Source organism: Neovison vison, chromosome 7 (assembly GCF_020171115.1).
Source record: "Neovison vison isolate M4711 chromosome 7, ASM_NN_V1, whole genome shotgun sequence".
Classification (NCBI taxonomy): Eukaryota; Metazoa; Chordata; class Mammalia; order Carnivora; family Mustelidae; genus Neogale; species Neogale vison.
In genome coordinates this window covers 176,915,552-176,933,251 of record NC_058097.1, presented here as the reverse complement: position 1 = coordinate 176,933,251, position 17,700 = coordinate 176,915,552, and the positions used below count along the sequence as shown (strand labels likewise).

At 36.8% G+C, this 17,700-nt stretch overlaps 1 protein-coding gene and 1 pseudogene across 1 annotated transcript in view; both read right to left on the bottom strand.

Moving 5' to 3' along the window:
* ELP4 (elongator acetyltransferase complex subunit 4) overlaps positions 1–17,700 on the bottom strand; it is a 242,755-nt gene that overhangs the window by 186,857 nt on the left and 38,198 nt on the right. The window contains exon 4 of the mRNA XM_044259021.1: positions 177–308. Within this exon, the coding sequence (XP_044114956.1) occupies positions 177–308 (132 nt within the window). The remainder of the gene's footprint in view (positions 1–176; positions 309–17,700) is intronic.
* On the bottom strand, positions 9,788–11,709 carry LOC122912815 (annotated as a pseudogene).

Genomic DNA, 17,700 nt, shown 5'->3' with positions numbered 1-17,700 from the left:
TTTTTGCCATAATTTTATTTTTAAAGAAATGTCATCTTGATAAAATATCTAGTTATTTAAATAAGAAAATATACATTGTAGTGCATTTAAAGAATGAAAGGTATACTATAAAAGATTCTATAAAATGAAAACAAATAGATTTGCAAATTTTAGAGATAGTTTGTATGTTGACTTGCCTCCATCTTGGGTAATAACTGGTAACGCCAAGCTATTTTCATCTTAATGTTAGAGTCTGGTGTTTTATGATTACATACATCTTCATCAAAATCTTTTTTACAATTATCATCGAGTAATGGTGCAGGAAGTTCCTAAGAAAACAAAATGACACATTATTGAACATCTGTGATTTAAAAATGTGACAGTTTTCTTAAATCATAATATTCGCAATCCTAGAACTTTCTAAGACCTTGATGCCTTAAAACTGATCGAAGCACAGTCACAACAATATGGCTATTTCTAAAACAGAGGAAAATCATATATATAATAGTGTGAATGAACTAGAATTTAAAGAAAGTATTCAAATTTTTATACTATCAAAAACCAAATGCTACTGCAACAAGAGGTATGATCTTTTATATGTATATGTGTATGTATGTGTACACACACACACACACACACACAAAGACACACACACACGCATAAAGCAAAGCCTGGAATTAGCATTTATGTATTACATGTAATTACTGTTATGTCTCCTGCTAGGTAAAAATAAAGCATGTGTGCAATCTGTTTATTGGTTTGTAATACTAGAATTGAAAAAACTCATTCACCTAAATAATTGGTGAAGTTACAACAATAAGACATTCATTTTGCCCTTATCAAATATTAGTTTTGTACCTGCAAGCCTATGTCTCTTCTTTTAACAATGAAAATGGAATTTAAAATCTCATTAAGTAAAGAGACACTGAAGTCCAATTTTATCTTTCCGTTTTTGGAAGCTGATCCAGAGAGTAGCTATAAAAAACACACAGAAAATGCACGCGCGTGCATGTGCATGTGTGTGTGGGTGTGTGTAGAGGAACTACAGAAATAATGCAAAGAAGAAGTACCTAAGTTTCTTTGAGAAGGAAAGCACATATAATAGTTGCCTTTTTATATTAGCAAAAATCATAAAGATAATGTAGGGTGCTGGCTTAGTAAATATAATCTTGTGCTATGACATAAATTAGTCTAAACTGCAACTTTTACTTTGCAAAATCAAATTTATTTATGTTTAGAATCAAATCAACTAATCAGCTGGAAAACACATTAACCATCATATATTTTAGTTATCTACTAAAAGACCTCCAAACAGAACAACAGTTCTGGAGCACGTGGGTGGCTCAGTGGGTTAAAGCCTCTGTCTTTGGCTCAGGTCATAATCCCAGAGTCCTGGGATGAAGCCCAGAATCATCATCAGGCTCTCTGCTCAGCAGGGAGCCTGCTCCCCCCACCCTGCCGCCTCTCTGCCTACATGTGATCTCTGTCAAATAAATAAATAAAATCTTTAAAAAAAAAAGTTTAATTTATGCTGGTATTAGAAACTAGTTATATCATTTAAACTCTGAACCCATCATTCCCAGCAAAGCCTTACTATCTTACAAAATATAAATTATGTTTTCATATTTGTTTCATATTTGTGAGGCATATGGTACAATATAGTGGTTATGAGTATGAATTCTACTACCAGATTGTTTAGGTTTAAATCTTGACTTTACACACTGTGTAACAGCTGTGTCTATGGTTACCCTGACCACCTATTGGACCTCTCCATGTCTCTACTCACTATCTGAAATATAGAGATAACAGCATTCATCTCACTGGATAGCTGTACTGTACACCTGAAACTAACATACCCCTGTATGTTAACTAACTGGACTTAAAATAAAAACTTTAAAGATAGAAATGTCTCTTTACCATAAAAAAAATAGTATACAACTATACCTTTAAAAATCAATACTGACTGGACAGCAATTGATTTTAAAAGTGGTAAATCTTCAACAAAGAAAGTTGTAAGATAAAGAAACATATAAAATAATAAACAATTACCTATTAACCTACCACCTAGGAATAATAACTCTGAACATATTCAAGTATTTCCCTCCAGGCTTTTAAAAATATATATACACCTTTTACAAAATGCATGCTGCCTGTTAGGCATATGATAATGTGTATTATTTGTATTCTACATCTTAAAAAAAGATTTATTTTTTTGAGAGAGAGTGAGAGCACTTGGTGGGGAGGTACAGGAGGGAGAGAGAAACTTAAGCAGATTCTGAGCTGAGTGTGACACCTGAACCAAGGCTGGATCTTAATGACCTTGAGATCATGACCTGAACAGAAACCAAGAGTCAGATGCTTAAGCAACTGTGACACCCAGGCACCTCTGTATTTTACATTTTTAACATAGTATTGTGAGCATCCCCACATTTCAAAAATAAGATTTTCAATGGCTATATATTAAATTGTATGACTTAATTAAAATTCAGTTTATTATTTCCTTACTGTTGGACCTTTCAGTTGTTTGCAATCTGAGAATGTTTATAACATAAGGCCTTGCATCTCAAATTAGTATTTTTCTATGGGATATATAAAACACATAGAAATAATAAAGAATAATATAATAAACACATATATCCCAGTTTCTACCACTTGGCTTTAACAAATTCTAATAACAGGTATACTTGCAGAAAAGACCAGTAATTTTAGCAAGCAAGGAGGAACACTCTTGTGTGTCAAAGGAGAAGGATTGGTTGAAAATCTTTAAAAACAAAAGATCTCTCAGATCCCCTATTTTTTACTAAAAGCCAGGATATAACTCCTCCCCAACTGTGTAAGAGATATGGATAGGTCACATCTGATAAACTGGAAGTAGAAACACGGCAGAGGGCAGGGGTGAAACATCATATTGGAGACAGGGTAACTTTGCAAATCTTCATAAAGAAGAGTGAGATACCCCCAGAACCCCAACACGTGCACATAGTTGGTTCCCACTGCTAGGCTCTAACAAGGCCAGAAGACATTCTTAAGCAGAACTGGCTGGAGATCAGGAGATTAAAGGAATCCTCCCTGGAGAAATTGACAAAATTTAGGGAAAAGGCCTTTAGAGAGATACCACTAGCTAAATTTATAGTAAACCTATCAGATCACAAGTTATGTGCCTAAATACACAGTACTTTCCAACTAGCCTTCTAGTCTCTTACTCTTCAATATTAAAAGACAGCCAAGAATTATCAGATATTTGAAATAAGCATCTAATATGGAATTCAAAGACCAAGACAAATGAGCAGGAAACAATACCATGAACAGATAAAAACTTCAAAAAGAATAAAAAGTAGTATCTATTATATGAGATGGCGTGTAAGAAACACTTCAGTAAAAGGAAACAATAAGAAAAAAACCTGAGTTTGTAGAAATTGAAAATGTACTAGGAGATTAAAAAAAATGATCTAGAAGTTCTAGAAGATCAAGTTGGTCAATCTCTCAGAATAAAGGTACAATAACAATAACAATGAGAGCAATGTTAAAAAAAAATGATAGCTAACATTTTAAAGCAATTTCCAATTCCCAGGCACTATTCTACCTACTTTATACAACCAACATATTTAATCCTTAAACAATCTTAAGTAAGCACTATTAACAAAACAATTTTATACATGAAGACATTGGAGCATAAAGGTTAAACTGTTGAAGATCACAAAGTAACTCAATGGCGGAACAAGGATTTGTAATGGACAAATCCATTATTTTATCATTGTCTCTCTCTTTTTTAAAATATTTATTTACTTTAGAAAGAGAGAGTGAGTGTGGGGGAAGGGACAAAGGAAGAGGGAGAGAGAATCCTCAAGTAGACTCCCCACTGAGCACGGAGCCCAACACAGGGCTTTACCCCAGGACACAGAGATTATGACCTAAGCAGAAATCAAGAATCTCGGCCGCTTAACCGACTGAGCCACCCAGGCACCCCAACACTCAGTTTCTTAACCATTATGCTATATGACCTCTTAAAAAGATAGAAAATGAGAGAGAAAAGAAAATATTTAGAGAATTAGTCCAGGAGGTTGACACCACAAAAGGATTTTAGAGAAACAGAGATAATAGAGGAAAATATCAAAGAAATAATCTAAGAGAAATTTCCAGAAATAAAAAATGGGAGATACAGATTTAAAATCCTGATTATTCAAACTATGAATGAAAACAGACATACACTAAAGCATAGAATTCTGACACTTCAGAATACGAGGGAAAAAGGAAAACAACTGAAAAGCTTGCAGGATCTGGACTTTTCAGAAGCAAAGTTATTTTTCAGTCTACAATTCTATATTTGACTGAAGAAATGTTAAATTTGAGAGTGAAATTAAGACAAATTCAGATGTGCAATGTTTAAAGTCTCTACCACCTCAACCTCTATCTCCTCACTCTCAAGTCCCTAGAGGATGTACTCCACTACCAGCAAAGTCAGAGCAGTTGTTAGGACGATGAAGGAGAGTGCCAGAGTAATAACTGTCTACAGAACAAGCAGTCCAGTTGGAGGAGAAGGATGGAGCAGTCTGGGAAGGGGATGCTTAAACACATTAAGAGTCATCTACAAGTCAGGAAGAGTCCTCCACAGGAACTAAATTGGCCAGCACCTTGATCCTGGACTTCCCAGACTCCAGAACTATAAGAAAATAAATTTCAATAGTTTAAGCCAGTCTTAAAGTATTCTTGTTCTGTTATGGTAGCTTAAGATTACTTAAACAGATTTTGGCACAAAAATGTGGTTCTGTTGTAACAAGTACCTAACGATGTTGAAGTGACTTTGAAATTGGGTAATGGATAGGCTGAAAGAGTTCTGGGATGCAGGCTAGAATATGGATGTTAAGGGAGATTCCAGTAAGTCTCCAATGGAAATAAGAAACATATAACTAGAAACTAGAGGACAGGCACTCCTTGTTACAAAGTAGCAAAGAATTTGGCTGAACTGTGTTCTAATATTCTGTGGAAGGTACAACTTATGAGCAATAAAACTGAGTATTTAGCGGAGATTTCTTTTTTTTTAGAATTTATATTCAATTAGCCGACATACCACATACACCATTAGTTTCGGATGTAGTGTTCAATAATTCATCAGTTGTGTGTAACACCCAGTGCTCATCACATCACATGCCCTCCTTAATGCTCATCACCCAGTTACCCCCTCTCCTCACCCTTCTCCCCTCCAGCAACCTTCAGTTTGTTTCCTATAGTTTAGGGTCTGTTACGGTTTTTCTCCCTCTCTGATGACTTCCTATTCAGGCTTATAGTAAAATGCAAAAGGAGATGAATTAAACAAGGAATTATCAAGCAAAAAGAACCAGAACTTGAAAATTCAGAAAATTCTCAGTCCATATATTATAAAAAATGAAAAAGCTGGTTCTGAAGAGAACACTAAAGGTATGGCTGAACAACCATTTGATAAAGAGATCCTGAGTATGACTCATGGACTTTCCCAGTCATCTCAGCACAAGCCAGGAATAGAGCTATTCTACCAGCAGAAACACTGCCAGTTTGAACTACAGACAAAGCAGGATGGAATTAAGGAAGGTAGTTAGACTTCTTGGATTTTATAGGCTTGTCCATTGAACAATTTGTCTTCAAGCCTGAGCTATCCTGCAAAAAAGAAGGGAAGAAAAGATCCCAAAGGTGATTAAGCAATCATCAGCCTCCTGCTCCTACCACAGGCTCAGAGCCCTCAGCCTGCCGTGGGGCGTGGCTGCCTCAATCTTGGTTTCAAAGGGTGAGACTGCAGCCCAACCAAGTCATGTGGGTGGTGTCCTGTCCAGCTGAAGGGGTATGATGCTGTTACCCCAATGGGCCTAGAAGGTACAGCATGCAACCAAAGAACTGTATTCATGAGCCTTAAGACCTAATGGAATTTACCTGGCTAAATTTTGGGCTTGCTTAGAATCTATCACTCCTTCCTTCTCTCCGATTTCTCCCTTTTGGAATTAGAATGTCTGTCTTATGTCTGTTTTATATTGTACTTAAAAGCCCATAATTTGTCTGGTTTGACAGGTTCACCAGGTTAAACAACTAGAGTAGAATTTTGCCTCAGAATGAACCATGTGTCAAGTCTTATCCATACCTGATTTAGATGATAGAATAGACTTTAGACTTATAGTTGATGATGGAATGAGCTAAGACTTTGGGGCTATTAGGCTGGAAGGATGTGAATTTGAGGGAGGACAAAAACATTCAGTTGTATAACATAGTTACTGGCACACAGTAGGCATTCAGTAAATGTTTGATGGAGAAAGAAATGATGGCTAGCAAATCTCTATTTTCAATTATTCCCCCAATTTCTGGGCCCAGAGATTTACCTGCTTTCTCGATATTCTATTTGAATGTTTGACTGCATGTCAAATTCAAAGTATACTCAGTCAAGCTATCATCTTTCATTCTTTTCTCCCTTTCTCTCAGCTCCTCCACCCTTACTTTAACACAATTATTTTCTCATTCATTCCAGACCCGCTAATTCATTTCTTGGCTTCTGGCCGAATGTATCCATAGAACTCTCAGTTAACTCTTCCTTGCTCACAAAGAAGATATAACTTTATATGTATTTGTAACAAAGATATAAATTTGAACTTTATTTCATATTATTGCCTTACAAAGTGGACAATGTATGCTTATTCAGGATGTCCTAAGATTTCTGCCTCCAAGTCTAGGACTGCTGTTTCCTTTGCTTAAAATGGTGACTTGTATATTTGGATATCCAATAAAATTTATTTGATAGAAATGAAAGTATAATTTATCTTAGCAGTGGCTACACACTAACTCATTAAAAACAAAATTTTCTTTAAAATAACATAAAATGAACAAAAGGAAATACGTTCATAACAATATAGTGAGGAGACAATACGAGCAAACCATACACCAATGAATTTGATGATAGCAACAGAAACTATCAAAAACAAAGGACAGGGGGGCACCTGGGTGGCTCAGTCAGTTAAGTGGCTGCCTTCTGCTCAGGTCATGATCCCAGGGACCTGGGATCAAGTCCCGCATCAGGCTCCCTGTTCAACGGGGAGTCTGCTTCTCCCTCTGCCTGCCCTTCCTCTTCCACCTCCCCCTGCTCATGCACACTCTCTCTATGTCAAATAAATAAACCTTTAAAAAAAAAATAAAAGGGACAGAGGGAAAAAATAACTGGAGAAGAAAAAGAATAATTCTAGCCAACTTTTTCATATAAACTAGCAAGCTGAATTTAAAATTTATTTGGAAATGCAAAAGCTATATTATAGACATAACAACTATGCAAAGGAAGAAAGTGGGAAGACTTAAAAATACCTGATTTTAAGACATTATAAAAACAGAATGATGACGTTCGTATAAGATAGATACGTGGGTCAATGAACAGAAACAAAAGTTGAAAAGAGACCCACATATTTATTTGATTTTCTACATAAATGCCAAGGCAATTCAATAGGGAAAGAATGGTAACAAATTCTCAGAAAACAATGAAGGAGAAAACTTCAGTGATTTGGGGTTATCCTAGGAGTCAGAAAACTGGCTTGTGGGCCTGTTTTTGTATATAAAGTTTTATTGGAGTTTGCTTAAGAATTGTTTATGGCTGCTTGATAGCAGAATCAAGTAATTATGACAGAAACCATACAGTCTCTACAAAGCCAAAAATATTTGCTATCTAGCCCTTTAAGAAAAGAAAGCAAATATTTCTTAAATAGGACAAAAATATAGCGTGAAATATAAAATAAAAAATTGAGGCACTGGAGTTAATAAAAGTAAAAAAATTAATGCTTTCAAAAGATACTGCTAAGAAAGAGGCAAGCCATAGGTTGGGAAAAAAATATTTGCAAAACAAATATTTGATATAGGACTTGTATCCAGAATATAAAAGAACACTTATAAATCAATGATAAAAATACAATCAAATAAAAAATGGATAAGAATTGAATAGACACCTCATCCAAAGATACATGGGTGGCAAACAAACACATGAAAAGGTGCTCAACACCATTAGTGATTAGTAAAATGCAAATTAAAAGCACAATGAGATATCACTGTATATACACTAGAATTGTTAAAATAAAATTTAAAACACGACAACACCAAATGTTAAAAAGGAAAGCGGCAATTAGAAATCTTATACACTCCTGGTAGGAATGCAAAATTGCAAAGCAGCTTTAGAAAATTTTGGAAATTTCCTTAAAAATTAAATAATTTACTTTCAATATGACCCAGCAATTCATCTCCTGAGTATTTACCTAAAAGAAGTAACAACATATGCTCATACAGAGGTGTGTAGATAGCAACTTCATTTAATAGTCAAAAAGTAGAAACCAATCAAATGTCCATCAATTAATGAATGGCTAATAAAAGCAGTAAAAGGAATCAACTCTAGTGACACACACAGATACATGGTTAATCTGAAAAGCATTATGTTAAGTGAAAGAAGCCAGATACAAAATACTATATACCACATGATCCCAAATATGTGAAATTCTAGGAAAGGCAAATTATAGAGATGGTAAACTGATTGGGGCCAAATGGTAGGAAGGGGCCAGGTAGGAAGAGGAGATTAACTGCAAAGAGACACATTTCTGAGGGGATGGAAAGGTTTTATGTTATGATTGTGGTGGTTACACAACTGTATACATTTATTATGACTTAATCAAATTGTATATAAAATTGGTAAATTTTATTATATATAAACTATACGCCAAGAAAGCTAATGAAAAAAACCATAAGCACAAAACAAAGAGAGTTGATTACATATACATGTATGTATGTATTTTTTGTTTGGAAAAATTCACATCAAATCCCAAAAAGCAGTTAACCTACTGAAGGTGGGAGATGGGGTTAAATGGAATTTGGGGCATGTGAGCTGAACTTTATTTATGATATAACCTGTAGAAAAGAGAATGTATACTAATTGTGAATTACTTACATGATCAAAATTTAATTTAAAAAATCAGAGTTTTAAACATTTATGGAGATGACATCGTATTTCAAACTGTAAAGATGTATGAAGAATTAAACCAGTTGAATGGAAAAAAGACCCATTAAAAGGATTGTCATGCCCTTTCATAATTTGAGGGATAAAGGTAAAAGCCTGACAGCTTTAAAAGAGAGGAAAATATACTACTCACTAATGAAAAAGAAATAGATTAGCACCAGATACCTTAGCAATCCTGGATTGTAGAAGACAATGGAACAATGTCTTCAAAGTATGAGGCAACTTGTTACTGAAATTTCCACTGAGCGGATGCCTGGGTGGCTCAGTTGGTTAAGCATCTGGTTGAATTTTGTTTTTTAAAAGACTTTATTTAATTATTTGACAGAGACTCAGTGAGAGAGAGGACATAAGCAGGGGGAGTAGAAGAGGAAGAAGCAGGCTTCCTGTTGAGCGGGGAGCCCCATGCAGGCCCAATCCCAGGACCCTGGGATCATGACTCGAGCCAAAGGCAGATATTAATGACTGAGCACTGAGCCATCCAGGTGCCCCAAGCATCTGCTTTATACTCAGGTCATGATCTCAGGGTCCTGGGATACAGCCCCCATCACACTGGGTTCCCTGCTCAGTGGGGAGTCTGTTTATCCCTCTCCTTCTCTCCCTCCCCACCCCTGACTAGTGCATGCGCTCTCTCTTTTTGTCTCAAATAAATAAATAAAATCTTAAAAAAAAAAAGAAATTTCCATTGATGAAAATTATCTATTAAGTGTAAACACAAAATACAGTCATTTTTAAAAAAGCATATAATATTTCAAAAGCTTACCTACCACAAACTTTTCTTTTCTTTTTTTTTTTTTTTTTTAAAGAAAAGGGTGGAATTTAATCTTTATTTACAGGACACTGCAAGAGAGGAGAGTCCACATAGAAATAAGAAACCCACTGGCAGGAGGAGCTTCATACAGTTTTTACAGTTTGGAACTGGTCAAGTAGAGTTCTGTTGTAAAAAGTGCTACAATAACAAAACACATTTAAAAAGAGTTCTTAGTAGAGAAACAGTAAGACAAACTTCTACCAAACAAAGCACACCACAAACAACTTTCTGCGTCGGCTGTACAAGCTAAAAGTTAAAGGTCCCAGCAGTGCCATCCTGAACCTGGAACGTATAGCCTTCAGAGGTAGTTTCTGGCACAACATTCTGATCTTCCTCTTCCTCTACAGAGAAATACTTTTCAATCAAGTTTAATGAAGCTTTGTACACAGACTCATTTTCATGGTTTTGCAGAGCCTCGATTTTGTCCAAACCTCCACATTCTTCAATCATTATACTAAGTTTCTCAGTTTCACCTAGTTTCTCAGCAGCCTGAAAGATGTTGGAAATGGCATCCAGAATGACCAGAATAATTTTGGTATCCTTCGCAGTTAAGAGGTTCATCAGTGGTTCTATTATGCCACAATGGACGAGGTATACTATCTGTTCAACTGTCCCACCACTTGTATAGTTGGTCACAGCCCAGACAGCTTCCTTTTGTGTCTTAAAGTCTGCCTTAGAGAGAACACCAACGAGGAACGGGACTAATCCGTGATTCACAACTTGCTGTATCTGGTCCTGGCGGCCAGCTGTGATGTTTGACATTGTCCACGTGGCTTCCTTCTGAATATTAGTTTTGGGGTTCGTTAGCAGGCTGGGAAAGATAGCAAGCGCTCCTGCATCTATTACAACCTGAGTCTGTTCATCTGTCCCAGTGACAATATTTCCTATGGCTCTTAGCGGAGGAGTCACAATGGGCAACTCAGTAGCTCCTAGAAGCTTCACAAGCTGGGGCACAACTCCTGTTTTCACGACCATTTCAATCCGTTCGTTTGGACCATCCGTCAGGTAGGAGATGGCCCAGCAGGTATCTGCCAAGACCTCTGGATCATCGTGATGCAGGAGACGAACTAAGGTAGGAAGAATCTGCTCGACGGCATCTAGCGGGGGTGCGGGGTTCTTGTTGCGACAAAGGTTTGAAAGTGTCCAAGTCAGGTTACGTAAGTAGCCACATGCTAACGATGACATATCCGGAACCGCGAGGAGAGCCAGAAGCGGATCAACCGCACCATACTTGATAACCAAGTCTCGAAAAACGGAACCGTCCCCTGCAATGTTTCCTAGCGCCCACACAGCCTGTTCGCTGATGTGGGCGTGGGAAGATGCCAACAGGGAAATGAAGGCTGGGATCGCGCCTCCGTCGACCACAGCCTTGGTCTGTTCGGAGGTCCGGAAGCAATGTTGGTGAGAGCCCAAGCGGATTCAAACTGAATGGGACTACAATCAGTTCTGCCCAAGAAGGACACAAATTTTGGAATCAAACCAGCCCGGATTATGTTGTCTATGGGGGGCTGCTTTTCCCGAGAAAGCAGTTTCCTAGCAGCTTGAGTAGCCTGGAGCTGGCTTTCCAAATTGTTGCTATTTATGCCCTTGACAATGTCATCAACTGACCAATTTACAGTGCCCTGGTTGTTGCGGTTTTCCTGCAGTGGAGAGGTAGCATCATTGGGAAACGAGCTTACGTTTCTCCTTTTCAGCATCTGGTCATCCTTCTTCGCTTTCCTCAGCTCCACATTAACTTCTATTCGACGCCGCCTCATTTCTGTACTGTCTTTCCCCTTGTTCTTGAATCTGTTAAGGCGGGCAGCTGGTGAATTAGCATTCTCGTTGGTGGACATGGTTATGAGACAAAGGGAGAAAGCTACACGGCCGGCTCAGGCTTCCACGGGAGGCGGTCCGGGACGCGCAGGCTGCAGGTCAGCTGCCCTCAAAATGTCCACCACGGATCACCCCAAAGACGGTGTCCAAACTTTTCTTTTTAAAAGTATATGAATTGTGGGGCGCCTGGGTGGCTCAGTGGGTTAAGCCTCTGTCTTGTGCTCAGGCCATGATCTCAGGGTCCTGGGATCGAGCCCCGCATTGGGCTCTCTGCTCAGCGGGGAGCCTGCTTCCCCCCTCTCTCTCTGCCTGCTGCTCTTCCTACTTGTGATCTCTCTCTCTGTCAAATAAATAAAATATTAAAAAAAAAAAGTATTTGAATTGTATTTCCCTGATGCCAAGTGATATGGAGCACTTTTTCATGTGTCTGTTGGCTATCTGGATATCTTCTTTGCAGAAATGTCTGTTCATGTCTTCTGCCTGCCCATTTCTTGATTGGATTATTTGTTCTTTGGGTGTTAAGTCTGATAAGTTCTTTATAGATTTTAGATATAGATTTTGTAGCCGTTTATCTGATATGTCATTTGCGACTATCTTCTCTCGTTTTGTCAGTTGTCTTTGGTTTTGTTGACTGTTTTCTTTGCTGTGCAAAAGCTTTTGATCTTGATGAAGTTCTAATAGTTCATTTTTGCCCTTGCTTCCCTTGCCTCTGGTGATGTTTCTAGGAAGAATTTGCTGTGGCTGAGGTCAAAGAGGTTGCTGCCTATGTTCTCCTCAAGGATTTTGATGGATTCCTGTCTCACATTGAGGTCTTTCATCCATTTGGAGTCTATTTTTGTGTGTGGTGTAAGGAAATGGTCCAGTTTCATTCTTCTGCATGTGGCTGTCCAGTTTTCCCAACACCATTTGTTGAAGAGACTGTCTTATTTCCATTGGACATTCTTTCCTGTTTTGTCAAAGATTAGTTTATCATAAAGTTGAGGGTCTGTTTCTGGGCTCTCTATTCTGTTCCATTGATCTACATGCCTGTTTTTGTGCCAGTACCATACTGTCTTGATGATGACAGCTTTGTAATAGAGCTTGAAGTTTGGAATTGTGATGCTGCCAACTTTGGCTTTCTTTTTGAACACTCCTCTGGCTATTTGGAGTCTTTTCTGGTTCCATATAAATTTTAGGATTATTTGTCCCATTTCTTTGAAAAAAAAAAAAAGAAAGATGGTGTTTTGATAGGGATTGCATTAAATGTGTAGATTGCTTTAGGTAGCACAGAAATTTTCACAGTATTTGTTCTTAAAATCCATGAGCATAAGTCAACCAAAGAAAGACAATTATCACGTGATCTCTCTGTATGAGGAATTTGAAAGGCAAGGTGGGGGATTGTGGTGGGTAGGGAAGGGAAAAATGAAACAAAATGGGATCAGGAGGGAGCCAAACCATAAGAGACTCTTAATCTCACAAAACAAACTGAGGGTTGCTCGGGGTGGGGGTGTAAGGATAGGGTGGCTGGGTTATAGACATTGAGGAGGGTATGTGCTATGGTGAGTGCTGTGAAATGTGTAAGCCTGATGATTCACCGACCTGTACCCCTGGGGCAAACAATACATTGTATGTTAATAAAAATGATTAAAAAAAAAAGAGTATTTGAAGATGTAATTGAGCCATTAAAAAAGGAAGCCAAAAAGGAGGTAGAAATCATAAAAAAAAACTATAATAAACTGGTAACGCCTTAATAATAAAATGAAGACCTATAGATCTTCTTTCAACCAGAAAATAAAAAGTTAATTTTATTTTACATATCTGTGAGAATGGCTGTCATCAAAATACAAGAGATTTGGGACCTGGGTGGCTCAGTCGGCTAAGCATCTGCCTTCAGCTCAGGTCATGATTCCAGGGTCCTGGTATAGAGAGCCCCACAGTGGGATCCATACTCATTAGAGAGCCCGCTTCTCCCTCTCCCCCGCCTGCTGTTCCCCCTGCTTGTTCTTTCTCTCTCTATCAAATCAGTAAATAAAATATTTTTAAAAATAAAGAGCTAAAAGTTGGTGAGGATGTGGAGAAAAGGGGACCACTGTGTACTGCTGGTGGAAATGTAAATTGGTATAGCTACTATGAAAGATACGGAGGTTCTTCAAAATGTTAAAAAGGAACTACCATATGATTTAGCAATTTCACTTCTGAAGACAGATTTGCACCCCCACGATCCCTGCAGCCTTCTTTACAACACCCAACACATGGAAACAACCTAAGTGTCCACTGACAGAAGACTAATGAAAATGTGGTATATATGCACAACAGAAGAGTATGTGACAATAAAAAAGAAGGAAAATCTTGCCATTGGTGACAACATGAGTAATCTTGTAAGTATTATGCTACGCAAAATTAGTCAGATAGAGAAAGGCAAATAATGTATGATCTTACTTATATGAGGAATCTAAGAAACCGAACTCCTAGAAACAGAGAACAGATTGGTGGTTGCCAGAGGTGAGGGTGGAATAAATAGTTCACTGTGGCCAAAAGGTACAAACTTCCATATAAGATAAGTAAGTCATGGGGATGGAATGTGCAGCATGGGGACTAGAGTTAACAATACTGGGTTGCTGGGGCACCCTACTGATGCAGTGAGAGGAACACGCCCCCCCCAATCAAGGAGTTGTGAGTTTGAACCACATGTTGTTGTAGAGATTACATACATAAATAAAACTTTAAAAATATACTGTATTGTGTATTTGAGAGTTGCTAAGGAATAGATCTTAAAATTCTCATCACAAGGAAAAAAAGCTTGTAATAAGTGAGGTGATGGATGTTAGCTAAACTTATCATAGTGATCATTCTGTAGTACATACATATTATCAAATCATTATTTTGTATACACATTAAACCAATACAATGTTACATGTCAATTCTGTCTTAATAAAACTGGGGGAAAAAAGAAATGCTGGTACTGGTAAAAGAATAAAAAGCATAACAAGAACATGAAAAGCTAAACATGAAGAAAAGGAAGGAACTAAAAATGTGACATGAAACTAAGGAACTGAGGGAATGTAAGAAATGATTCCTGTCTTCTTCTAGAAGTTCAGTTTAGTGACATAAGATGGCATTTCATTTCCAAGAAGTCCATTATATGATCTGATTCAGTAAAATATTTATCTAATTTGATAACTTAAATGATGTGTTTCAACTTATAAAATAAACTTACAGAGTATTGAAGATTCAATTATAGTTATAGAATTTGAGTTGTAATAATTGATAATGTGCAAGTAAGTTAGAGATAACAGGTTGAAGGCAGAAGAGATAGCAAAACATAGTTGTGGTAAGTTTATCTTATATACTGAATTAATAGTACAACATAAAATGAATCAAAAATAAAACTCAAAGAGTATAATTTACAATTATAATAGTAACCACTGGAGTAACTAAAAATAATTAAATACAATCAATGTTGGGGACTTTTCATAGAGGAAGACTGGAACTATAGATTGTAGACAGTATAGGTGGGGAGAAGTTCACTTTTCACTTAAATTCCTTTATTATTACTTAAATTTTTTGCTATGATCTGCATTATTTTTGTATTATTTTTGGACTCTGGGATCATGACCTGAGCTGAAGGCAGACACTTAACGACTGAGCCACCCAGGTGCTCCATAAATGGGGATTATTTTTAAACTGGTAGCATTATGGTAAATAAGGACAATTAAGATTTGTGATAACTGAGTTTCTGGAAAGGGGGTAATTCAAACACACCAAAACCCAGGTTCAAAATTGAGATATATATTTAACTGTATTTCACTGATTCTCTTTTTTTTTTTTTTCCAGGTTATTATTACTGAAATTGGGATGTATTTTACAGGTGATATTATATCAAGCAGATAAAAGTTATCATGTCTGCATATGTAAGAAATTGGTTGTTACTCTTGGTGTGTAAGTGGGCAAATGTAATTCTTTTATATCTTGGCCAAGAATCTATATATGGCTCAATTAAGGAAGAATATGAGTTCTGGTTTTCCGGAAAAATTCCATGGATACTTTTTGGCAAAATAAAGATAGCCATCTGCAACAATAATTGCACAATGCATGTCATTGTTTTATTTTTTTAATTTTTTATTTCTAGGAATGATTTATTTATTTGAGAGAGAGAGGGAGGGAGAGGGCACGTGTTAGGGAGTGTGGAGTTCGAAGCGCGGGTAGGGAAAGGGAGAGAATCTCAGGCAGACCCTGCTAAGCCTAGAGTCTGAGTTGGGGCTTGAGCTCATGACCCTGAGATGATGAATGGAGCTGAAATCAAGAGTTGGATGCTTTCCTGACTGAGCCACCCAGCTGTCCTTGTATGTCATTGTTTTAGAATAACATCTGGGCGCAAGAGTGGAACATCTTTTAAGATGTTCACATGATCAGTGTTCTTGATGACACAGAGAATGGTATCACGTAAACATGAATCATGAAAAACCAGGTATGGTCAATGACTATAAAACAGAAAGTAGTTCATTAGAGTAGCAATATGAATGTGAATGAAGTTTTAGAAGTTACACATTTAGTTCTTTTTTTATGTACAAGTATGATATGTTTTTAAAAAATACAGATGCCTAAGAAAACCTACAAATAATTAAATAAAAATCCTAAGTTAAAAGACAACATTCTGTTTTAGTTTATTTGGCAGTGTTTTTTCAGTGATACATAAAACAGTGTTGCATCTTGTGGTCAGTGGCATCTTAGATTTGATAAAATATGGTATTTCTTTAGAAAATGGACCAAAATTCCTTTAGTATCTGTTTTTAAGCATTCCATCAATATATAAAGAATTTTAAACACAACATGGTATGAATAAATGTTATGCTAGTAATTTACCTAGATAGACCTATGTGAACACTTGGTCAATTTCATTTGTATCTTTCTTTTAGCCAGAAAGCTGAACAAAAATAGCAGAAAATTAAAAACTGACCAATGCAAATTAAGAGTCAGTGGTTTTTAAGTATTGTGAAGTCAACAACTAAAACCTGGGGCACCTGGGTGCCTCAGGTGGTTAAGTGTCTGCCTTCAGATCAGGTCATGATTTCAGAGTCCTGGGATGGAGCCCCTTTCAGGTCTGTCTCCCTGCTCTGTGGGGAATCTGCTTCTTCCTCTCCCTCTTTGCCCCTCCCTCCACCTTGTGTGTGTGCTCTCTCTCTCTCTAATAAACAACCTTAAAAAAAAAAAAAAACTCAATACAAAGGCAATAGTGTTAGATCGTCCTATATAATTCTCTGACAAAAAAATCCATTATATGAAAATTGTCTTAATGGTTTCAATACTGCTATCCAGAATTCAAGTGAAAACGAATTATTTAAAGATATGCCAAAACTGATATTTTTGGGAAAAAGGAATATTCTGATTTTTTTTTTTTTTAATAAGCTCCATGCCCAAAGTGAGGCTTGAACTCATGACCCAAGATCAAGAGTAGCATGCTCTTCTCACTGAGCCAGATGGGCATCCCAAATATTCTGACACTTTTTTTTTTTTAAATTCTGACACTTTTGTCTTTCAATGTTCAGAAATGTATTCTGTTAAGAATTTATATTCAGTATGTTGTTATATTTGTAAGCCCTATATATTTTGAAATGTGTAATCACCTAACCTGCTCATTGTGACTCCCTGACCCTATCAGAGATGATGATTGCTATAATCTATATTTTTGTTACAATGTCTGATTCTAATCAAACAAAAAATTTAATTAATGTTTGAATTAAATCTGTCTTACAAGAGAATGCTAGTAATAAGCTTTTAAATATTCAATGATTACAGTTGTAACAGATCACAGATCAAGGTCCTTCCTTGTATTTTTGAAAATCCCAGTCTTTGATTTCTTACTTGTGTTGGTGAGTGCACCAACAGAACACATTTCATGATTGTTATACCCTTGTTTCCTTAAAGAAAAAATACCAGGTTTTTGGTTCTTTGATGCAGTATGGTGCCTACAGTACCCATAGATTGGGTAGGAAGGATTAGGAATAAGTAAAAATAAAAAGCAGGCTTCATAAGGTCTATACAGAAGATATAGTGTAAAGTATAAAATTTCTCTCTCTTAATCAGATGAATCACTTCAGAAAATTAACATGAAAAAGAAACT